The sequence below is a fragment of the Equus quagga genome, chromosome 5 (genome assembly GCF_021613505.1).
Source record: "Equus quagga isolate Etosha38 chromosome 5, UCLA_HA_Equagga_1.0, whole genome shotgun sequence".
Lineage (NCBI taxonomy): Eukaryota > Metazoa > Chordata > Mammalia > Perissodactyla > Equidae > Equus > Equus quagga.
In genome coordinates this window covers 31,888,886-31,912,893 of record NC_060271.1, presented here as the reverse complement: position 1 = coordinate 31,912,893, position 24,008 = coordinate 31,888,886, and the positions used below count along the sequence as shown (strand labels likewise).

The 24,008-nt window shown below is 57.3% G+C and overlaps 1 protein-coding gene across 3 annotated transcripts in view; it reads left to right on the top strand.

Annotated features, from left to right (window-relative positions):
- Positions 1 to 24,008, top strand: part of EPHB2 (EPH receptor B2) — a 121,758-nt gene that overhangs the window by 73,352 nt on the left and 24,398 nt on the right. For all 3 annotated transcript variants that reach the window (XM_046663477.1, XM_046663476.1, XM_046663475.1), the window contains exons 3-5: positions 4,104 to 4,259; positions 5,402 to 5,737; positions 22,857 to 22,981. In XM_046663477.1, coding sequence (XP_046519433.1) covers positions 4,104 to 4,259; positions 5,402 to 5,737; positions 22,857 to 22,981 — 617 coding nt within the window. The remainder of the gene's footprint in view (positions 1 to 4,103; positions 4,260 to 5,401; positions 5,738 to 22,856; positions 22,982 to 24,008) is intronic.

Genomic DNA, 24,008 nt, shown 5'->3' with positions numbered 1-24,008 from the left:
CCTGGCAGCGGGCGCCATGCGTGGTTGACTGTGGAGTGTCAGGCTTGGGGTGGTGGGCACTGAGAGATGGGCAGGTGCCGGCCCTGGGGTCCCGGGGTCCTAAGGAGTTTGGGGAGTTGTTGTGGATTTTTTTAAATAGCAGCTTTATTGTAATATAATTCAAGTATCATGTAATTCACCTATTTAAATTGTACAATTCAGTGATGTTTAGTATGTTCACAAAATTGTGCAACCATCACCACAACCACTTTTAGAACATTCGCATCGCCTCGGAAAGAACGCACATCACCCGTTAGCCGTCACTGCCCATTCCCTGCTCGCCCCAGCCCCCGGCAGCCCTCCTTTTGGTCTCTGTAGATGTGCCTCTTCTGGGCGTTTCCACATAAATGGAAGCAGACGCTGTGTCGCCTTTTTTGTCTGGCTTCTTTCACTCAGCACGTTTTCAAGGGTCGGCCGTGTCGTAACATGTGTCAGTACTTCCTTCCTTTTTATGGCCGAATAATATTCCATTTATGCCACTGTGGATTTTTAAGTGACACGGAAAGGTTTGCACTTTAGAAAGCTCTCTCTGGAAAGTGGGCAGGAGGGGGCCAGATGGCCAAGAGAGGCTGAGGAGTGGGTGGGAAGAGCTTTCTGGACACCTGCAGGGGTGGGAGGATGGCAGAGAAGAGCCGTGACGGGCACTGCTGAGGAGGGAAGGCCTGGTAACTGACTGGCTGCAGGGGGTGAGGGGAGGGAGGGAGGGGCTGAGGGTTCCTGGTGATTGGGGAGAAGGATGCCGCCTCCCAGGACCGAAGAGCAGGTTTTATGAAGCACAGTGTAGGCAGATGCCGAAACCGGGGGCCCGGTGGGAGGGCCCAGTGGGAGGGCCGAGGGGGGTGGGGCACACCCCTAATGAGGGAAGGCTTCTGGAGGAGGCAGCCTGACCAGGATGTGGTGACGGGAGAGGACAGCCGGGAAGGTGGTCCAGATGGAGGGGTTGGCAGCGGGCAGCCCCCGCCAGCCGGGCTCAGGGAATCGCTGGCAGATGGAAGAGGCGTGCGAGCGGGACAGCCTTTCACCCGTGAGGGAGCCAGGGACCCTGGTCTGGGGCCATAACCCTTTGGCATCTGTCAGGCTGATCCTAGACCCTCACAGGAGCCCTGTGCCCCCATTCTACAGCGGGGGAAACTGAGGCTCAGAGAGGCCAGCTGCTTGACCAGAGCCAGGCCTGCAGCCTGCATGTCTTGACTGGACAGAGCCAAGGTGCCGAGGCTGCCCCTTCAGCCAGCTGGCAGGGAAAGGTGGGTGCCTAAGAGGAAGGTGAGACGGAGGCAGGACAAGAGGACGCGGGGGCCCCAGAGCCAGCACGGTGATGTGGAGAGAGCCCTGGGTGGGATGGGCACCCAGGGCAGGAGCTGCCAGTCCCTGCCCAGCACTCGTGGACCGTTGACGCAGCGCAAGTCACTTAAAGGCAGCACGGTGTGGTGGTTAGGGCAGTGGCCTCTGGAGTCAGACCGCCTGGGATGGACTCCCAGCTCTGCGGCTGTAAGCCCACATCCTTGGCAAATTACTCACCCCTGTGCTTTCCTTCCCCATCTGAGAAGGGGGGCGACAGCGGTGCCTGCATCACCGGGCTGGGTGAGGCATTGGGCTGGTGAGGCTGGGAGGAGCTGCTCTGTGTTAAGTGCCTGGAACAGCGCCAGCGCTTAGTAAGTACCCAGTGAACGTTGGCCGGCTCGTGTTGACCCCCTCAGAGCCCTGGTTTCCCCCTCTGCACTGGGGAAGCCCTAGTCACTCCCCAGGGGCCTCGCCATCCTCGCTGGTGTCCCTGAAGCCTGGTTGGTTGTGTCACAGTCCTGTCTTCCCCTTCATGGACAGGCTGGTGTGGCTCTTCTCCGAGACCCCACAGGCCTGGTCAGCGGCGTCAGCCAGGGCGGTTGTTGATTAGGATGCTCTCTCCAAAAGGCAGGCACAGCAGGGCCGGGGGGAGGGCGGTGACGGGGGACTGTTTTCTAGCGTCCCCATCCCCAGGGTGTTGTCCTTGGCTTGTTTGCTGAGCACTCACTTTACCTGGCAAGCCCTGAGATGATAAGTGCAACCCCTCCCCAACCCTGCGCCAGGCACCGTTCATCGCAGGCAGTCCTCACGGCTACTTTATGGGGTGGAGGCTTTCTTACCAATGAGAAAACTGCAGCTCAGAGAGTTTGAACTGCTTGTCTGAGGTCACCCAGCAGATTGGTATTTGAACCAGATACAGTGTAATAATGCCAGGAATTGTTCTAGGCATTTTTGCCAAAATTAACCAATGTAATCCTCACAACAGCTCTAGGAAGTGGATACTATTGTCCCCGTTTTACAAATGAGGAAACAGCTTAAGTGACTTGCCCGAGGTCACGCTGCTGGCACAGGTGGACCTGGGATTTGCCAGGCAGCCTGCACGCTAACCAGCGTGCTTCACTGCCTTTCTCCTTGCAAGCTCTCCAAAGCCCATGCTTGTTCCACTTACGCAGGCAGCTTCAGGAAGTGTTTACGGAGCGCCCACTGTGTGCCCGGTTCTGTGTCAGGCACAGGAGGAGCAGCCGTGAATCAGACGTGGCTCCAATCTTGGGGGGCTGCAGCATGCCGGGAGACCCCTTGATGGATACTGATGGCAGGGGAGTAAAGCACTCTGAACTCCAGTGCGTGAGCACTGAGGAGGCGGGGTCTCTGAGGCCCGAGCTGATTGGGGGAGGTGGGGAGGGCGGTTTGCTAAGACCTGGAAGATAAGCTGGAAGACTGGGGCTGGAAAAATGATTTAGGGAGATTTATGTTAGCCATTTACATATGAGGAAACGGATGCTCAGAGAGGTGGGGTCGCTTACAAAAGGTCACACAGCACATGGGCATGGAATGTGATCCAGGTGAGGTCCCCTGGTCTGTGGACAGTTTAACCGCATCTGATCCCAAGGAGGAACTTGCCCCTTGCAAAACTCTTCCCTGTCCTCCTTACCGCTTACTCTTTCTAAGATCCCCCAGCAGCACCACAGCAGAGCTGGGATTATGAACCCCCATAAGCAGAAGAAAAAACTGAGGCCAGGAAAGGGGCAGGGCCTAGACCCCGGGCCTGCAGATTCCCAGCCCAGGGCCAGGAGGAAGCGTAGGGTGGATTTGCACACAGGCCCACACAGGAGCGGTCACCTCTTATAGAACCTAAGCCTGTGCCCTGAGCTGCAGGGCCTGAACCCAAATCCCGAGCATCCCCCGGCGCAGGGAGGAAGGCCAGAGGCCCTGGGAGAGCCTCGAGTGCAAACACTCCCTCCTCGGGCTGTCCCTGGTACTGCAGGCCCCCTTTATTTCAATGAACTGATCAGACCTCTGCTATAGCAGCTGCTGCTAGTCACTGGGCTCCGACACTGTGCAAGGCCTGCTGTGCCTTACGTGCCTGTGCCACGTGCTCACCATGGGCTGCAGAAATGGGCCTTAGAATCATAACTTTACAAACTAGGAAACTGAGTCTCAGAATGGCTAAGCCACTTGTCTAGGGCCACACAGCTGGTAAAATGCCAAGCTGGGAGTTGAAGCTGGCATTCTTTCCTGTTCCACCACATCGCCTCCCTACCTGCCCAGCTCCGTGCTAGACCTTTCTTCTGTGATGTAATCATCTTGATCAGCTGGGACCCAGGAATCTAGTTAGGAGAGTCAGAGCCCAGCCAGCTGTTGGTGAGCAAGTCTGCACCATGGGCGCTGACCCAGACCTCCTCTGGGCCTCCAGTCTGAGTCAGGGTGGATCCCAGAAGCGGCGGCACAGCCAGGCTGGGGGAGGTCAGGAAGGGTCGCCGAGGGCCCAGCCGAACCCACAGACAGCTGCAGAGACAAGAAACCAGATAGCCCAGAACATTCTGGACACAGCTAGGACTGCCATGCTGGAGCCTGGAGACCCCAAGAGCTTCAGTAGATGGGTGTCCCAGGCATGATGCTGCCTGGGCCCTCCGTGAGGCTGCGTGGCCCCTTCGTGAGGCTGCGTGGTCCATCCTTGATGCCATGTGGTCCCCCCTGTGATGCTATGTGGTCCCTCTGTGCCTTGTGGCCTCTCTGAGTCCTCCTCCGGTTTCCCCAATGACTCCCCTTGTCTTCTCTCCCAGGTTGCCCATCTGGAACCTTCAAGGCCAACCAGGGGGACGAGGCCTGCGCCCACTGCCCCATCAACAGCCGGACCACGTCCGAAGGGGCCACCAACTGCGTCTGCCGCAACGGCTACTACCGAGCAGACCTGGACCCCCTGGACATGCCCTGCACAAGTACGTCCAGGCCCCTGTGGCCGGCGCCTGACCGAGGCCCGAGGCTGCCTGCAGGGAAGCACAGGGCAAGGGCTGGGCAGCTGTCCAGCTATCGCCAGCCTTGCCTGAGTGAGAAGCGGCCAGTTTCCTGGTGGGAGGGGAAATGGAAAACGAGCTGGAAAAGGACAATCCTGGGGTAGTCGTGCGGCTGACGTGCAGATACCACGGAGCGGGCATCTGGCTCCTTGCCCCCTTCTGCTAAGTCACATGGAAGATAAAGTCAAGGACTTGATTCACACAGGGATGGAGAACGGAAAGCTTGGCAGAAGAAAAGGCAACACAGGTGGTATCTGTGGCAGAAAAGGCTGCCCAGTGTTCTCACCTGGCAGCCGCTGCCTGAGTCACAGGCCAGGGTCCTCCAGGAATGGGGTGACTGTGAGGGCAGTGTTACAGCCCCTGTAGCAGACAGGAATGGCATTCAGCTGCAGGGAGCAGAGAGCTGACTCCAGGGGCTTAAACCATAAGGGTTTATTCTCTCACACGATAGGATCCCAAAGGCAGGCAGTCCTGGGATAGTGTGACCAATCCCTGAAGTTCTCTGGGACCTGGCTCTTTCTTTCTGCTCTGCCTTCCGTAACAGGTGGTTTCTATCCTTCAGGTCACTTCATAGTCCAACATTGCTGCTGACGTGCCAGCCATCACACACATCCTAGGCAGCAGAAAGAAAGAAAGGGACATAGGGATATGCTATAGCTGTCTCCTTTTAAGAAAAAGTCTTAACCAACAACTCCTGCTGTATATCAGTAGCCAGAACTTAATCACAGGAAGCTGGGAAATAATCATTTTTCAGCTGGACATACTGCCGCCCTGAACAAAATTGAGCTCTGTTATATGGAAGAAGGGGAAATAGATATTGTTGGGTATCCCCAGCACAAAAAGACAGTTATTGGTCACAGACATTGAGGAGGAGGGAGCCTGGGGAGAAAGGTTTAAGTAGATGTGCACCAGGATAAGAGTAATATTCTAGAAACTTCTCTCTGGGGGTGGAGAGGAGAAAGGATCTGAAGGCGGCCTGGCTGGAGCCAGGGCAGTGGGCACACAGTGGTCTCTTGGGGAACGTACTCCCCCAGCCCCCACTGACCGACACCTCTCCCCCTCCCCAGCCATTCCCTCCGCACCCCAGGCCGTGATCTCCAGTGTCAACGAGACCTCGCTCATGCTGGAGTGGACCCCGCCCCGCGACTCGGGAGGCCGCGAGGATCTCGTCTACAACATCATCTGCAAGAGCTGCGGCTCGGGCCGGGGTGCCTGCACCCGCTGTGGGGACAACGTGCAGTACGCACCCCGCCAGCTGGGCCTGACCGAGCCGCGCATTTACATCAGCGACCTGCTGGCCCACACCCAATACACCTTCGAGATCCAGGCCGTGAACGGCGTCACCGACCAGAGCCCCTTCTCACCTCAGTTCGCTTCCGTGAACATCACCACCAACCAAGCAGGTGAGCGCTTCAAATGCAGGCTCTGGGGCGGCGCGCGCCACGCGGTGGCAAACAGGGCCTCCACAGGCGCTGGTCAAAGGCCCCCTCCGTCTGTGGACTGGCTTCCTCTTTGCAGAGGCCGTTCCTGTGATCCCAGCGCCTGGGAGGGTCCGTGTTCCCTCTCCGCTGTAGAGGTTTTTATAATCGTTGCTGTCACTTATTGAACAGGTATTTTTGAAAGTAAAAAGGAAGCTGCTCCAGCAAAAAGGCCCAGGGGTGGGTGGCTTAGCGCACAGCAATGCGTTTCTCGCTCACGTGAGAGTCCAGGACGAGCGGTCCAGGTTAGCGGGGTAGCTCTGAGCCACTCGGAGATGCAGGGACCCGGCTCCTTCGACCTGGTGTCCCGCCACCCTCCACGCTCCTGGTCGGCGTGGTTGAAGCCGGGTCGCAGGCCGGCCGGTGCTGCAGCCTGCAGGAAGGGGGAGGGGGAGGACCCAGGGCACCGATGTGTTTGAGCCAGCGGAGGTGGCACCCGTCGCTTCTCTGCACATCCCACTGGAGAGATCTGGGTCACGTGGCCTCACGGAGCCACAGAGGAGGTTGGGGATGTCCTTCTCCCGACCTTACGTGAACATCTACCACAGTGGACGGTGGGGAGGCAGACTCCCATGGACATCCAGCGGTTTCCACTGGTGCCTCTCTGAGCCTGCAGCCCCCTCCAGTCTGACTCCAGCAAGACTCCTCCCCTAAGGTCACCTCTAATCATCCTTTCGGTGACCCCACGTCGCCCCCCGTCTTCTGCCCTGCTTTCCTTCATGCAAAAAAGTTACCAACAGTGCCGTCTCACACCACCCCCACTCCCTCTTCAGTCCACCCCACTGAGCTTCCAGCCACTTCTCTCCACCAAGACCACTGTCCTCAGGATCACCTGAGACCGCCACATGGCCAGGTCCAGGAGACACTTCCCAGCCTCATCCCCCAAGTGAAGGCCACATGAGATTTTCAAGCACTTATGGTACCTGCAGGTTGAAAACTTTGTGGTTGGCACTGTGAATGTGCCTCTCAGTTATTCACTCAACAACCCTTGCCAAGCCCCTGCCGGGAGCGTGGTCTGGGCCCTGTCTAAGGAAGAGCCAAGAGAGGTCAGGCTCCAGGAGGGAAAGTGAGCGGGCTGCTCAGCTTATCTTTCTGATACCTAGTGGGGCACGCACAGTAAGCGCTCAGCGTCTCCAGAGGTGGAGAGCCAGGAAGACTTCCTGTAGGAGACAGGATTTGACCTGCAATTTGAAGGACCAGTAGAATTTTGAAGGGAGCAATAGAAAGAAATGGAATTTGAGAAGGGGGAAGGGCATGCACAGGGACATGGAAGGAGAGGGGGCAACCAGCTCCACCTGGTTGAGGGGTCTTCCCACGCATGACGTCACTGCATCCCCCTGGCCTCCTTGCATAGGAGGCGTCCGCGTCCCCGTTTTACAGATGATGCTCAGAGAAGTTGAGTCACAAAGCAGGAAGGGTAAGAGGCAGGATCAACTGGGTCTGATGGACTCCAGTGCTCGGGCAAAATACAGGGTACATCCGAGGAACCCTGAGTGTGACTGTGGGTCTCACCGTGTGTGAGCGTGTGTGTTTGTGGGAATGTGTGGGCGTGTCATTACATGTGTTTGGGTGACCGTGGCCCTGCGGCTTATTTGAACGTGTGTTCGTGAGCATGGGTGTGTCAGAAGCTGAGGGGCGTGGAGGGGGTGTTGAGCACGAGGCTGTGTGTCTGAACGTGGCTCTGCCCGTCGGTGCGTTGGCATCTGCGAAGGAGTGCGGTTTTGCTTGGGAACGGTGGCGGTGTGGCCATGGCTGAGGACGTGTTGAGCACGTGCCTGCAGTTGGAGCAGGGCTGTGGGGGCATTTAAACCCCGGCGTCCGGGGTCCGGGTGGGGCTGACTCAAGGCGGCAACCTGAGAGAACCCTCAAAAGCCAGCAGCTGTTGGCAGAGACACCCACCAGATGGTGAAGCTTCCACCGGGACTCTCCCTGGCTTGACAAAGCTCCGCGCTGGGGACACCCAGGCTCCCGGCGAGGGTGGAAAGGAGGGAACTCTTCCCAGCCAGGAGAAGCTAGAAATTCCCAAGCCCCTGGCGCCCTTTCCCTGGCTGTGGGGGCCTCCCTGCCTCCCTCTGGGAGCCCCGAGGATGGACCGCCTCCTCAGGGCAGCTCTTCACAGCACAGAGCAGAGTCTGGGCTGCTGGGAGAGAACCCTCCCATCCCGAGCTGGACGTTCCCGAGAATAGAGATGGGGCGGAGTGGAAAGGAGGGGCTTCCGGAGAGGAGGGTGCCGGGGTGCCCTCAGGGCTGAAACTCAGAGCAGTGAGAAACCAGCACTGGCTTAGGGGCAGGGCTCAGTCTGAAGCCCAGCTTTGACATTCATTTGCCCTGTGACCTTAGTGTATGAGTCTGTTATGGCTGCAGTACCGCTGTGTAACAAAACCACCCCAAAGTCAGTGGTCTCCGACCCTAAGCATTTATCTTCTCACTCGCTAGTCTGTGGGTCAGCTAGGGTTTAGCTCTTCTGCCCCAGGCGGTCCGTGTGGGGCAGGCCTCCAGAATGTGGGTGGGATTCACTCTGTTCCAGATGTCCCCTCATTCTCTCTGGACCAGCAGGAGGGGAAGAGCAGAGATGATGGATCCGACCTGTCACACTTGAGAAAGTCGCTTCCTCCCTCTGGGCCTCAGTTTCCCCACCAAATTGTGCCTCAGAACTAGAGGAGAGCTTTTGCAGGACACAGGTTCCTCGACCCACCCCAGGCCTGCTGAATCCAAAGCCCAGGCATCAGCCCTGGGAATCTGCATTTTTAGCAAGTGGCTCAAGTGTTTCTCACCATCAGACAAATTTGGGAAACTCAGGTCCGCGTGAGTCTCAGTGCCCTGAGCTTTCTGGACCTTAACCACACTCCCCGCCCCTTTGTTCCAAGCCCCTGGACAAGCCCCGCGCTCTTAGATGCCCAGAGCAGCTGGGGCTGTGCAGCCACACCACACCCTCGCCACGGTATCCCCCTTTGCCAGATGAGGAAACACTGGCCCAGAGAAGTCAAGCCGTTTATGCAAAGTCCCACTACTAAGGGGCCTCCACTAGGATTGAAACCCAGGACGGTGGGACTCCAAGTCTACACTGGAGGAGACACAATTCCTGCCACTGAGGATTTAAGCCCTTCGTGGGAAGATGAGCATGGACAGAGTCAACATACAAGATGGCACGAATGAGGCCCAAGGAGGGGTCAGGAGGTGAGGTTATAGGCGGGGGAGATCATTTCCTCCTGGCGAATGGGAGAAAGGCATTCCACGGAAGGCTTCCTGGAAGAGGAGGCATTTGAGCTTGGCTTTGAAGAATGGAGAGGCTTCTAACAAGCAGAGATGGAATCGTGCAGGGAGAAAGGTGTCCAGTGGAGGAGAGAAGCGCAGGAGCAGGCTGGAGGGAGAGTTCTCCTTTCTGTTCCTCCTAAGCACCAGGCTCCTCTGCCACAGGGTCTTTGCACATGCTGTTCCCTCTGCCTGGAATGCTTCTCCCCCTGACTCTTCCTTCAGACCTTAGCTCATCTTCATTGACCTTCCTGACTTGGTCACATGCCCCCATTTCGTTCCTGTCTGTCTCCCCCACCATCAGTTCTGGGTGGTACACTATGGGTCTGCTTTTTCCCACTGCAGTTTTCCCAGTACCTAGACAGGGGGCGCACCCCAGTGAAGGCTCAGTGAACATTTGCAGAAGAGTTCAGAGAAGCGTGGAGTGAAGTGGGTGTGAAGAAGTACGATAAGGCTGGAGAGCAAGTTTGGGGACTTGATTTCCAGACAAATGCTTTCAGTGGTCGGTTTTAATCAGACCCTAAAATTCAGTATACAAATATCTAGCTCATTGCCTTAAAAGGGAAAAGTATTTCTTTGGGGCAAGTGACTGGGCCTTGCTCGCAATCCCTCGGCAGTCCCCGGGGCTGGAGCTGTCTTCTGACTTCATAAAGCCGTCACGCCGCCTTCGAGCTACACTCCGCCATCCCATAATGCCTTTCTGCCCTGGATTTGAGAGTCCTCTCGGGCCCCTGGAGGAAAGGGGCTGGCCTGCGTGTCCCCACTTAAGCACGAGGAAACAGGCCTTGGGAGAGGCCAAGCAGAGGCCAGGCTCACTCGGCTGGGAAGGGGCTGACCCAGGATTCGGTCTGGCTGTGCAGAGTCCTCGGCCTCGGCACACAAGGCCAAGACAGCGTCGAGAGGGAGGGGAAGGGAGGGCAGGCCTCGGGGTGGGCATCGGAGGAGAGCCTCTCTGAGGAGGTGGCGTTTCAGCTGAGACCCGAGCAGCAACGCAGAGCCGGCCGCGCAGACCTGGGGCATGTGCCGCACGTCAGTGATGGGGACTGGTCCTCAGGGCCACCTGCAGCGCTCCTGCCCCGGACAGCATCCCACCCCGAGCAACCTCTGAGCGGCCACACCTCTGCCCGGCCCCGGAGGTGGGGGAGCGGGGCAGAGGAATTGGAATCGGGCAACAGACCTGGCTTCAAATCACGCCTGGCTGCTCACCGGCCCGTAGCCTCCGACAAGTCCCTGAGCCCGCGTCTGACCGCGTCTTCCCGCAGGGACCGTCCCTCCCTCCTTGGGGGCTGACGTCAGGCTCTGAGCTGGTGTCCTCCAGGTGCCTCCCAGGCTGCGCTCAAAAAGAGGCAATCTGGGGCCAGCCCGGTGGCGCAGTGGTTAAGTGCGCACGTTCCACTTTGGCGGCCAGGGGTTCACCGGTTTGGATCCCCAGTGCAGACATGGCACCGTTTGGCAGGCCATGCTGTGGCAGGCGTCCCACATATAAAGTGGAGGAAGATGGGCATGGATGTTAGCTCAGGGCCAGTCTTCCTCAGCGAAAAGAGGAGGGTTGGCAGCAGTTAGCTCAGGGCTAATCTTCCTCAAAGAAAAAAAAAAAAAAGAGGCCATCATTCCATCTTCACACTCATCGTCACAATGGCTCCCATTTATGCAGTCTCGACCGTGTGCCAGACACACTTCCAAGTCCTTGACGATGCATCTTCACAACCACGCCGTGAGCTGGGGCCTGTTAGTCTCCCATCTTACAGGTAAGGAAAGTGAGGTGTTGAGAGTTAAGTGACTTGCCGGCAGTTGCCAGGCCTTCAGGGGCAGAGCTGAATAATTGTGTCACTGCCTACTCGGGGCCATGTTGGCTGGACCCAAGCCTTCTGCAGTGGGGGGTTGGCTGTGCACATGGACCCGTCCACACGCAGCCTGCTGGGCAGACACCCGACTGAACGAAAGAGTGACCCATCGGAAGGTGAAGGTGCCCCCGCGGCATGTCCTGGTCGGCCGGGTGGGAGAAGGCATCATGCTGGGCTTGACAGACTCAGCCCCCATCCAGCCCTTTCCAACCACGTGACCAGGCTGTCTAAGAAACTCACTTCTCCGAGCCTCAGTGTCCGCGCCTTTGTAATGGGCACGTATCTGTCCTTCCAGCTTTCCCAGATGGTTGCCATTTGCAATAATGTGGACAGAGTGCCCAGCCCCATACGTGGCGGCTGGGCTTAAAATGAAAGCCGGTGTGATCGTTCCTGTGGCTGCTACAAGATACCACCAGCCCAGCAACTTAGAAAGACACATGGTTCTGTCCTTACAGTTCTGGAAGTCAGAAGTCCAGTGTGGATCTCATCAGGCTGGAAGCGAGGTGTCGGCAGGGCTGTGTTCCTTGCTGACGGCTTAGGGGCGATCTGTTTCCGTGCTCATTCAGGTGTTAGCAGAATCCGGTTCCATGTGGTTGGAGGAGTGAGGGCTCCATGTCCTTGCTGACTGTCCACTGGGAGCTGCCCTTCGCTCCGGGAGGCCCTGGCCCACTCCTCGCACTTGGACCCCTGCCTCTCAGAAGCAGCGATGGTGCCGGAGTCCTCCTCACACCCCGGCCCTTGGGGCTCTGACTCGGCTGGGAGAGAGTCTCCTCTTAAAGGACTTAAGTGATTAGACTCGGTCCACCTGGATAATCCGGGATAATCTCCCCATCTCCAAGGCCGTAACCTTAATGACGTCTGCAAAGTCCCTTTTGCCACGTAAGGTAACATATTCACAGAGTCCAGGATTAGGACGAGGACATCTTTGGAGGCCATTATTCTGCCTATCCCGGAAGGCAATGGAAGTCAAATGAAAGCAGATCAGCATTGCCAGGGCCTCGGGGTTCACCCAGGGCAGACGCCCCCTTTTATAGAGAAGAACTGAGGCCCAGAGAGGCTCCAGGTGGCTGCCCAGGATGACACAGCGGGTCTGTGGCAGGTCTCCAGCACCCTGGCCAGGTGCCCCAGCCTCTGTCCATGAGACCGCTCCACGTGGCTTTCTCCTGGAAAGACTTTCAACTTTCCAAAGCCGTTTTTCTGCTACCCGTGCTCTCTTCTGATCCTCCACCCTCCCGGGGAGCGGGCACACGGTGGCTCGTCTCTGGAACTGGTGCGAGCAAGGACTCACCTCCTTCTCTCCCAGGCTTCCAAGAGGATCAGAGAGAAATGGGCCAAAAGAGCCCCTGGCGAGGCCGGTGCCTGGGAAACAAAGAGAGAGGAAGAGGGCACTCCTCTCCCTGGACGAGCCCTCCACACGCAGGTCCCCTCTGATCCTCCCAGGCGTTCTGTAGGGAAGGCACTGCCGGCCCAGAGCCCCCGTTAACATGGGGTTTGGCGGATATAACAGGAGGAGCCATAACAGAGAGCCACCGCCGCGGTGATGCTGTTTCACCACCAGCCACAAAACCAAAAGCAGGAAGCGCTTCCCAGCTCGGGAGACCCTGGGTCTGCCGGGCAGGGCTTGGCGGGAGCGTTGGTGTTGGCACGCGGTCTGCTCTGGTCACTCGGCAGCTCTCTGGCTGCTGTTAGGGCTTCAGCACTGTTTGAACTGACTCTGGCAGCTGGTCAGGAGTGGCCCTGGGTGGGGCGGTCGGGGCAGCAGCTCGGCTGCGTGGTCTTGGCCTCCAGCAGGCTGCTCTGGGCGTGTCCTCATGGCAATCCCAGGGGACCAGGGCCGCCGGCCGGCACATTCATGTATGCAGGGGCTTTTTCAAGCCTCTGCTTAGATCTGCTTGCTGATATCCCACTGGTCAGAGAAGTCACCTGGCCAAGCCCTGAGTCAGAGAGAGAGATGATTAAACAATCTATAGGGCAAAGGGTTTTGGTACAGAGAGGCGATTAATACAACCAGTCTACCATAGTGGCTGAGACAAAACAGAGGTTTATTTTTCTTATGTGTAAAGGATGTGAGAAGATAGGAGTTAGGGCAACTCTGTGAAATCATCAGGGATCCAGGCTTCACAGCACACAGCTTCTTGTCCTTGCAGGCCAAAATGGCTGCAAGAGCTCCAACTATCATATCGATTTCCCAGGCAACAGGACAGAAGAATGAGAGTGAGAAGGGTGGGCCCATCCCTTTTAAGTCCTAGAAGTCCCACAGAATACTTCAGCTCATATCTCCTTAGCAAGCCTGTTGTCACATGGCCAATTCTAGCTGCCAGAGAGTTTGGGGAAATGTAGTCTTTTATTTGGGCACAATGTGCCTAGCTAAAAACCAGGATCTGGTGAATTTGAAAAAGAATGGATCTTTGTTAGGCAGTGAGTAGTGTCTGCCACATCCCGTTTTACAGGTGAGGGCTCAGAGGGAGAGGTCACTTGCCTGAGGTCGCACAGTCCCCTGGGCCCGAGGGAGCTGGGACCTGAACCCTGAGGGCTGCCTCTTCTCCCCTGCGTCACCATCACCACCACCGTTCACAAGCCCTTGCTGAGCGCCTGGCTGCTCAGGAGCTGCTTGCGAGCCTGCGGCGCAGACGGCTACAAGGCCGACATCCCTGACCCCTGGTTCTGGACCAAGTCTTATGCCAGGCGCTTCCCGTGCCGGTCTTCATTTAACCTCTCAACATCCCTGTTCTACAGAGGAGAAACTGAGGCACAGAGGGGTGGGGGTGGGTTCCTGGGCCACCTGACTAGAGCCTCTGTCTCTCATTACCTGGCTGGTCCAGGTGCTGGGGTAGGACTGGGTCCCACTGGGCAGCCGCAAAGAAGACCAAGGGGTTCGCAGCCCCCGCGAGGGTGGGCGGTCGGATGACTGCACAGTGCAAGCCCAGGGCCTGGCCTCAGCCCACCCGAATCCCACACTGGACCGGGCATGGGGGGCGAAAGGCAGCTTGGGCTGCCAAGTCAGGCCAGCCTGGGCCCTGACCCTTCCTGCCGCCTGTGGGCTGAGGCACCCTGGGCAGGAGACTGGAGCCCACTGCCACTTTCCTCGCCTGTAGGATGGAGGTCATGACCCCCGCTCCACTGACCGCACGGCCAAATCTGCCGCTGAACCAAGGGAAGAGTGAAGGAGCGAGTGAACAGCGTCACACCCTAGAGAGGAACTTTCTCAGGTTCGAGGAAAAAAATAACACGTCCCCTGGACCCGATTTTGTTTTGTTTTTTCCCAAAATATGTTCCACAGATCCAGTTCCAAAAGACATTACTAACTATGATGTGAGAAAACGGTTCTGCGGCCGGATGAGACTGGGACTGCCGGGTTAAACCAGGCGACCTGGGCCGCCTGCTGTCAGAGCCTTGAAGAAAGGGATGTGCACGTGGCCCCCACAAGCAGGGGTCTAGAACTCTGTGCGTCTGGACTTTCTTGGCCACAGAACACCTTTTCTTCATAGAAAGTGTCACCCTCGCACCAGTTCTCAGCTTTCCCTCTTTCTGTCCCACACCACGCTCTGAGAGTCCTGGTCCAGTCGGAAGGAAACGAAGGCCCGTTTTCTGGAAGAGTTCTATTTGTGGAAATTCTGTTGTGAGAGTTACGGTCAGCTCACCCAGAACGGTAGCCGGATCGTCGAGAGTTCAGTGCGTTGGTACAGGTTCAGGAGACGCACGCTCAAAAGGGCTGTGCCCTCATCGGAGGCTCCAGGAGTCCTGTTATGGTACAGACCCTGGAGAACGCGGGCACGATAGTCAACAACTGGTGCGGTGTTGTCGGCTGGCTGCTCGGTAGGAGGCCCATGTCATGGCATCGGGTCAAATTGCAGGTGGACATGGGGTCTGAGGAAGAGGGAGTTGTTAGGCACTGTCATACAAGCCAGCTGCCTTCCCCTGGCTACGCCCGAGGCCGCTGCTCCAGGGTCCAGCCCCCACGATCAGTGGACTCAGCCAGGTTCCTGAAGGGGCTAGAAAAGGCGAGAGCCTGCCCTCCTTCCTTCCTTCTTTCCTCCAATAAGTATCGACCAAGTGTCTACTCTGAGCCACACACTGTTCCAGGCACTAGGGATAAAAGATTGGATAAGACAGACAAGGTCACTGCCCTCAGATAGTGTTAGCACTAGAAAGAAAAGAAAGAGGGTGTGGGATAGCGAATGACTGGTGGGGGTGGTCAGGGAGGGCTTCTCTGAGGAGGCGGTGTAGCTCAGACCCGAGTGAAAAGGTGGAGCTGGCCCTGGAAGATCTTGGGGAAGAGGTTTCCTGGCAGAAGCACTGCGGGGCCAAGGCACTGAGAAGGAGCTCAGTGTGATGGGAGCAGAAAGGCGGCCAGTGTGGAGGGCGCTGGGGTGAAGGGGCGAGTGGAGGGAGGCAGCGGGTGCCAGGCAGGTGGGCCTGGCGGGCCTGTGGAGCATCTGGGTTTTATTCCGGGTGCAGCAGGAAGCCGCTGAGGGCCGTCAGCAGAGTGAGGATGTCAGAGAGGCAGCAGGGTCGCAGAGGCCGGGCTTGGGGTGGGGTCCCAGGCTGCCCAGTGCCCAGACTTCTCCCCACTGCCTCTATGCCCCGGGGGTCTTCTGACGGGTGAAAGGATGAAGGTGAGTGGAGGGGTCTCCTGCCTTCCTCAGAGCTCAGAGATGTGGGGGCCCAAACCCCAGCCTCTTGCAGGAGCCAGAGTCACAGGCCTCCTGACTTCCTGCCCGTCGCAGGATCCTCGTGCCAGAGGGACCTCAGAGACCACCTCGGTCAACCCCTTCATGCCCCGAGGGGGAGACGGAGGCAGACAGAGGAATGAAGGGACTGGACACTCCCCCAGGGCTCACTGGGGGCCGCAGGGCCCTGGACCACCTGCTCCAGACAAGCAGGCCCTGCCTGGCCGGCTCCCCTCCCCCTCTCGGCCACAAGCCTCTTTTGTGCTTGCTCCCTGGGGCTCCATCTCCTTGCATGGGTCACAGGGCACCACTGACCCCATCCCCGCCGGCGCGCCCGGCTGGTAATTGAAAATACCAGAATTCCCTGAAGACCAACTTCCAGGGAAACCTGACACCCCAGGGTGGGCGGCAGGCAACAGGAGAGATGGGAGAGCATCCAGCTGTTCCCTTTTCTCCGCCGTTAATCCCCCCGGATTCCAGGAGAAAGGCCGGCCCTGCTTGGCCCCCACTGGCCCGGGTTGATCATCTTCCCAGCAAATGCCGCCTCCTTGCCACGCCCAGGGTTACGGGGCTTATGGGATCAGAGTCCGGGTTAGCTGCCCGTAACCCAAGCCTGCCAGCTAAGCCCACCAAGCCCAGACCCCCATGGCCGTAGGGGACCTGCCTCTGTCAACAGCTGAGCTCCAGAGCCGGGCGGCCCGGGCGGGCGGGGGTGAGTGAGTCAGCACTGGGGGGAGTTAGCTGTGCAGGCACAGGATGGGAGCTGGACCAGGGTGTCCTCAGAGGCCCTCTGAGGTCCACTGGTTCCCAGACCTCCCTGGTCAGCCTGCCTCTGCCGCAGCCAACGGAGGGGAAAGGATATGTGGACCTGGGCGGGCCTGGGTTCAAACCCCAGCTCTTGTCTGCTGTGTGTGCCTTTGAGCTAGTTAGTTCCTACCTCAGTGCCTCTGTTGCCTCATCTATAAAATGGGTCTAATAGTCACACGAGCCTCATAGGGTTGATGAGGGTGAAATGAGCTAACTGACGTGAAGCGTTTGGAAAAGTGCCTGGCACAGAGTGAACAAGGACGTGTTACAGGTGTTAGCTGTGGGGGCCATCCCTTTGCTTTATTTGCTGGGCATCATTGGCATACAGGGGTTGTCAGAATGACAGCCTTGTGTTTTAGTTGAGGAGCAGGTTGCCACCCCTGCTGCTGTCCTTCTGTGGCTCCCCAGTCCCTTCAGAGCAGGGCACGCTCCTAGGCCTGGAGGTCCAGCCCCCACCTGCTTCGACAGCCTGGTCCCCACGCCTCTCTTGGAACTACGGGTACCACTGCTTTGGGGCTCTCTGGGCCTGAGCGCCCGGGGGCATCGTTTGGCCTGGGCAGGTGAGAGGCCGTCTTGGGAAGAAGCCCGGCTGTGAGAAGCTGCGTGATGGCTGAAAACATTCTAGACCAGGACTCGGCTGGGCTGGGCTCCAGTCCCAGTCCTGGCCCCACCTCTACCTGCTGGGTGACCTTGGACAGGTCGCTTCCCTTCTCTGGCCCTGAATCCGCTACTGCTCAAAGTGTGGTCCACACGCCAGCAGCATCGACATCATGAGGGAGCTTTTAGAACTGCAGACCCCCAGGCCGCACCCCACACTTGCTGGATCAGAATCTCTGCTGGGTGGCGCCTGCAGTGTGAGTTCTAACAAGTCTCTGGTTCTCTCCTTATGCCCCTCAAGTCTGAAAAGTGCAGTGATCTCTAGGGACACGTTCTGCCGCTTTTCTTCGCTGCTGGAAGTGAAATCACCGGGAAAGTTTGAAGGGAGCAGGAATGCCCCTTCTCGGGCCCAGATGACCTTGGCCAAGCCCCGACCCAAAAGCTCCAGCCTGGAGTAGGCGCACCCTGAGTCAAGACAGATATGCTGTCTGCCCTTAGCCAGGAGCCCCCGGAAGGCAGGGAGCCCGCGAGGTTCCTGCCTCGAGCCCCAGCCCCCAGCGTCACACCGGCACCAATGCCGGCCTCAGAGCGACTCTGAACTGAAATATGTTTTCCAGCTTTATTGAGATATTATTGCCATATAACATGTAAGTTTAAGGTGGACAGTGTGATGTTTTCATACATGTACATATTGCAAGACGGTTCCCACAATAAGGTAACACTTCCATCCCCTCATGTAAGTACCACTTCTTACGTGCGGTGATAACATTTGAGATCTACTCTCTGAACAGCTTTCACGTACACAGTACAGTATTGTTAATTATAGTCACACACTGTACTTTGATCCCAGAACTTGTCCATCTGATAGCTGGGAGTTTGTACCCTCTCACAGCATCTCCCCATTTCCCCCACCCCCAGCCCCTGGCACTTAATTCTTATTATTAAGAATCGAGGGCTGAGTGAGAGAAGGATAATCTGTGTATGACTCCACTCATATGAGGAATTTAAAATTATGGACTAAGAACAGTTTAGTGGATACCAGGGGAAAGGTGGGGTGGGGGGTGGGCACAAAGGGTGAAGTGGTGCACCTACAACATGACTGACAAACATTAATGTACAACTGAAATTGCACAAGATTGTAACCTATCATTAACTCAATTAAAAAAAAAAAAAAAAAAGAATCGAGGGCTGGCCCGGTGGTGCAGCGGTTAAGTTCCCACGTTCCGCTTCAGTGGCCCAGGGTTCGCCGGTTCGGATCCTGGGTATGGACATGGCACCGCTTGGCAAACCATGCTGTGGCAGGCATCCCACATATAAAGTAGAGGAAGATGGGCACGGATGTTAGCTCACGGCCAGTCTTCCTCAGCAAAAAGAGGAGGATTGGCAGCAGATGTTAGCTCAGGGCTAATCTTCCTCAAAAAAAAAAAGGAATCGAAATGGTGTTAATAATATCTCCGTCCCGATAGTGCCAGGCACTGCACTCAAACCTTTACATGCATTTCTTCTTTTAAACCCATGGCATCCTTGCCAGAGGAGGGTCCCCATTTGACAGGTGTAGAAACTGCAGCTCAGAGAGGTTAAGAGAACTTGCTCAAGGTCACGACATGAGAGAGTGGAGGAGTGGGGAGTTGCAGGCGGGTCTGTCCCTGGGCTCCCAACCACTAGGCTACACTGCCTTTTGGGGCTGGGTTGGAATTTCCTCAGCTGAGCGTTCTGCACGTCTAAGCAGGAAGCCCTAGGTGTGTGAGTGCACACACAGCAGCGGCTCACCGAGAACACTCCTTACCCATCCTTGCGGGCTCGGTGCGTGTCTGATGCGCCACAGATACAAGGGATGTGCAATGGCAGCACGCCCCCACCCCCGCACACACCCCTCCCCGCCTTGGTGAGGGACCCCAGCGTTCCAAGGAGCCCTGGAGATGCCCGCACCCAGCTCCTCCCACCAGAATCATCCTCAGACTCTTGGAGGCTGGGGTGGAGGACATCCTCTCCGAATCCTTGGTAGCTGAGTTTAAAACATCCTCGCAGACTTCTCAGAGCACGTGCGTGCACACACACATGCACACATGTGCACACACATGTACACACACACACACACAGAGACCTGAGTGGTCACTGCCCTGTGGGTTGGCTGAGAAGTTGGGGTGGGAGTACCTCCTGGGCCAGCAGGAAGGGTGAGCCCCCTCAGGATCCCCCAGATTGGTCCAGGTCTGGGACACTCCAGAAGGGACTTGTTTGGTTGTTTTCAGTGGGGAGCCGACTAGCACAGGCCAGAGAGAGGGGCGGCCGGCCCGGGACTCACGGAGGAGCAGGGCCGCCAGCAGACAGGGAGAACGGAGCGCTCAGCTCCACGCCAAAGTGGCGTTGGAGTGAGGGCTGGGGCCACGGCTGCAGTCAGGTCAGGCAACGAGGGGCAGGAAGTAGGACCGGCTCTGAGGGCAGCAGGGGCATAGCTGGGGCAGGACGACTCAGCTGCAGGCCCCGCCCGGCACCTCACTAGCTGTACAACCCTGGGGAAGTCACGGTGCCTCTCTGAGCCTCAGTTTCCTCATCTGCAAATTGAGGATATGGACCGCCCCCCAATCCCACATTGTTGTTGAGAAGATCAGACGACATGACACAGGTTAGCTCTCAGTGCACAATGGCAGGTGCCCAGTGACCCCCGTGGACATTCGCAGCGCAGACCACAGGCCAGGCACCACACCGAGCACTCGACGCCATTTCATCATTCGTTCCTCACAACAGCCCCGAGGTACATCACCGTTGGGCTCATTTTACAGACGAGCTCTGAGCACCCCTCCGTCAGCTCCAGCAACATCCTCGTTCATTCCCGGTGCGCAGTGACCTGGAACCGGGCCCACCGCGCAGTCGCCAGTGCTGGGCTGGCAAAGAGCCTGAGCCACCATCTCAGGTCCTAGCCCTCCACTGCCTTGCTGTACAACCTTGGGCAGGTGACTGAGCAGCTCCAAGCCTCAGTTTCCCCACCTAGAAACTGGGATGTTAAGAGCCCCCAGCCCATAGGGCAGTTGCGAGGATTCTGTCATGCCTGTGTTAACAGGGGCAAAGAGCCTAGAACCGTGCTTGACACAGATAAGGGCTCAGTAGGGGTAGGTTAGTGGCTTTATCGTTGTTGTTGTTGTTGTTATTATCACGCACATACACATGACTTCATGGAGCATGAGAAACGTGGCTTCCTGCCCCCAGGCCTCTGGTGAAACTGTGTTGCTTTGTCCTGCCACTTAGTATCCGTGTAGCCTCGGGCAAGGCACTTTATTCCTATTCTCAGCTTCCCCATCTACAAACTGGGCCCAAGGATGTCTGCCCCACCGGTTGTGCCTGTCAAGTGGGTTAATGCACATCAAGGGCAGAGCCCCGTACCCAGCATGTGGTCAACACGTGGTCAGTGGGCAGCCTTCGGACTGGGTCTTCCCGACGCCCTGGGAGGGAGCTGGGGAGCCGGAGTCTCCCTGTTTGACTAAGGAGGAAACTGCAGGGAGCCGGGTCCCTGGGTTTCTCAAGAGGCTGCCCTGATGGGGCTGGGACCCGAGCTGAGGGCCAGGCAGCACTTCCTTGGGGAACAGAAGGAGCAGAGACTTGTCTGGGATGCCTGGACCAGCCTCCAGGTCCTTCTTGTGGGGGTTGCCACCCGTCTGGGGTGTCTTAGACCAATTTTCCATGACTCCTGGAGTGCTGGAGGGAAGCCCAGAGCCGTCAGGCCCACGCTGGCCCTGGGCTGACCCAGCTTCGGGCCCAGGGCTGCGCGGGAAGCACAGGCAGGGAGCACTTGAGCTGCAAGACCCCAGAGATCTCCCAGCCGCGCCCGTGGTGCAGAGGAGGGAGCCAAGGCCAGAGAGGGGGGCAGCTTGCCTAAGGTCACACAGCCGGTTAGCAGCAGGCCAGAGAACAGAGCCCGGGTCTTCTGAACAACAGACTGTTTCCCTCCACCCTTGGGGACGAAGGCACAGAAACAGGTGCATCATCACCAAGCTTCAAGCCGCCATGAGCCCCTGCAGGTCCCCGGTCCACGCCCATGTCCACAGGTCAAAGCCTTTGTGAAGTGTGACTGGTCGGAGGAGAAGGTGAGCCTCAGCATTCAGCTGCCCTGTGCTGGCCAGGACAGCACACCTGCTCGTCACAGCCCTGCCCAGGGGCCAAGACAGGCTGCAGGCACTGCTGCCTTCCTCCTCGAGAGTCCTCAGCCCCTCCTGGGACCAGGAAAACCTTGGGCCCAGAGCGGCAAGGGGGCTCCCTGCAGCCACACCACAGGAAGGGACCGAGTCGGGAGTCCCTCCCTGCTGGCCCAGCTCTCGGGCCCAGCACTGCTCTGGAGCACGGCAGACCTGGACCCAGGCCCCAGCTCCCCTGCTGACAGGCTGTGTGGCCTCAGGAAGCTGCTGGCCCCTCCGAGCTTCCGAGTCTTCACTGGACAGCGAGGCTGACACTGTCCCCCCCCCCACCACCGACAGTCAGCTCAGGAAACACGTGTGTAAAGGGCCCAGGCCATGTCTGACACATAGTAGGCACTTTGCACAGGTTTGTTCCATTGAGAAAAAGGCAAAAAATACAGACCGGGGTGCATTGTGAAATCAGGACTCACGGAAAGGGCTGCATGCCGTGAACTCGCTGTGTGGTCTTGGGCAGCGCACAACCCCTCTCTGGTCCTCAGTTTACACATCTGTAAAATGGGAGAATGGCACTAAGTTATTTCTGAGAGTCCTTCTAGCACTAAACACAGCCTCCCCTGACTTGTCACCTTCCATGGGGCACTGGCAACAGGCGAGGAGGGAGGAATTCATTGATTGAGGGGAAATTCATATAATGTACAATTACCCATTTTAGCATGTAATTTCAGTGGCATTTCGTGCATTCACACTGTTGGGCAATTACTGCCTCTATCTAGTACCGAAACATTTTCATCACCCCAGAAGAAAACCCCACACCCGACGGTCCCCATTCTGCTACCCCCAGCCCTGGCACCACCCATCTGCTGATCGTCTCTATCCATTTACTTATTCTGAATATTCCGTATAAATGGGGTCATGCAATGGGTGACCTTTTGTGTCTGTCCTTCACTTAGCATATTTTTGAGGTTCATCCACGTTGTAGCATATGTCAGTTCTTCATTCTTTTTTATGGATAAATAGGATTCTTTCGTATGCGTATACACAGTTTGTTTATCATCCATCCGCTGAGGGACGTGGGTTGTTCCCACCTTCTGGCGGTTGTGAGCGGTGCTGCTGTAAACATTCGTGTACAAGGATTTATTTGAATACAGGTTTTCAGTTCTTTGGGGCATATAAGTAGCAGTTGAATTGCTAGGTCTTACGGTAATTCTATGTTTAACTTTTTAAGAAACCACCAAACTGTTTTCCATAGTGGCTGTGGATTTGTTTTTGTATCTTTAATTTAGGGGGTCAGTTTTCTTCACTGCTGCATCCCTGGCACATAGTAGGTACTCACTGCAAATTTGTTGAAGGAATAAGTGACTCCCCCACCTTCTCTGCTTCCCTCTCCCAGAGCCCCATCGCCATGGCTGGTCCAGCAGACTAAACTCCAAGAGAGAACAAACAACCTGTCACCCAGCCCATGTGGGGCCAGGCCTGAGAAGGGCCCAGTGCCTGTCTCTTGGCTTGAGATGGCTTGAGCTTCCCCAGGGATGGCCACAGTTCTCTAAGCTGCCCCACGAGAGCACCTGTCGCCCCCGCACGAGACCCTCAGCACCCTATCAGCTACCCAGGCTGACTGTGTGGCCTCAGCCAGATGCCTTCCCCTCTCTGGTCCCACAGCTCTCTGTTGGGACACCTCTGAGGTTGGACCAGAAGCTGCACCCTCTCATGCCTGCCCCTGACCCCTGACCTGTGACCTCTCTTCCAGCTCCATCGGCCGTGTCCATCATGCACCAGGTGAGCCGCACCGTGGACAGCATCACCCTGTCGTGGTCCCAGCCCGACCAGCCCAATGGCGTCATCCTGGATTATGAGCTGCAGTACTATGAGAAGGTACCTGTGCTCCCGGGCGCTCCTCCACCCTCCACCTCCCTGAGGGCCCCCTGGGGCCTGGTCTTCTACTGACCTGCAAGATGAAGTGCACTGATGGAGCAGAAAGAGCACTGGCCTCAGAGTCATACGGCCTGGCTTGCATTCTGGCTCCACTCCTCCCTGGCTGTGAGACCTCAGGCAGGTGCCTTGACCTCTCTGAGTTCTGCTTTTCTGGTCTAGGGGATCAGACCAGCAATCAGTAAAATGCAATGGTCACAGCCCTTTCCCCACGAAGACCCACTTCATCTTGACTTGAGTGGGCCTGATGTTCTGAAAAAACAGGTTTTCCAAAAAGCTGCATCCATTAAGCAATAATTCGTTATTCATCCATTCTGAAGCAGAGATTTGCAGCTGCTCAGAGAGCTTCTGTGCAGGCTGAGAGCGCGGGGCTTCCGCTCGTGTTGCTCTGATTCAGCTACACTTGTTTTCGTCTGCTGGAGTGCCCTGTGTGGGGAGAGTGGCTGATCTTTGAGCTTATAACTTATTCCTGCCTCAGGGACGACCGGGACCCAGGGGCCCAGGCTGGGAAGCCACTGGTGTGGTGGAAGGAGCACTGGACTAGGAGTCAGAAATCCCAGCTCCATCCGTAACCACCACGTGGCCTTGGGCAGGCATCTTCCTCTCCGAGCCTCAGTTTCCTCCTGTGTCAAGGGTGAATGAGAGTGGCCGTCTCGTGTGGGGGCCATGCAGATCAAGGGGAAAGGAGGAAGGCGCCCAGCGCAGGCTCGGCCCTCAGGCACCTCCCTCTTCTGCCCGGCCCGCTGCACAGTGGACAAGGGCTGCCCCATGTGAGGCCAGGGGAGCAGCACATCTGAGTGTCAGGCCTGCACAGAACAGGGGCCGGGCGGGACAAAGCGGCTGGACATCAGAGGCCCAGGAAACTCTCTCTTTTGACTGGTGATTTTTCTTACCTGTTCCCTGAGGCACCAAACAGCCACAGAGGCTGCAAAGGCCCCTGGGAAAAGTGTCACTGGGCTCCCATTCAGAC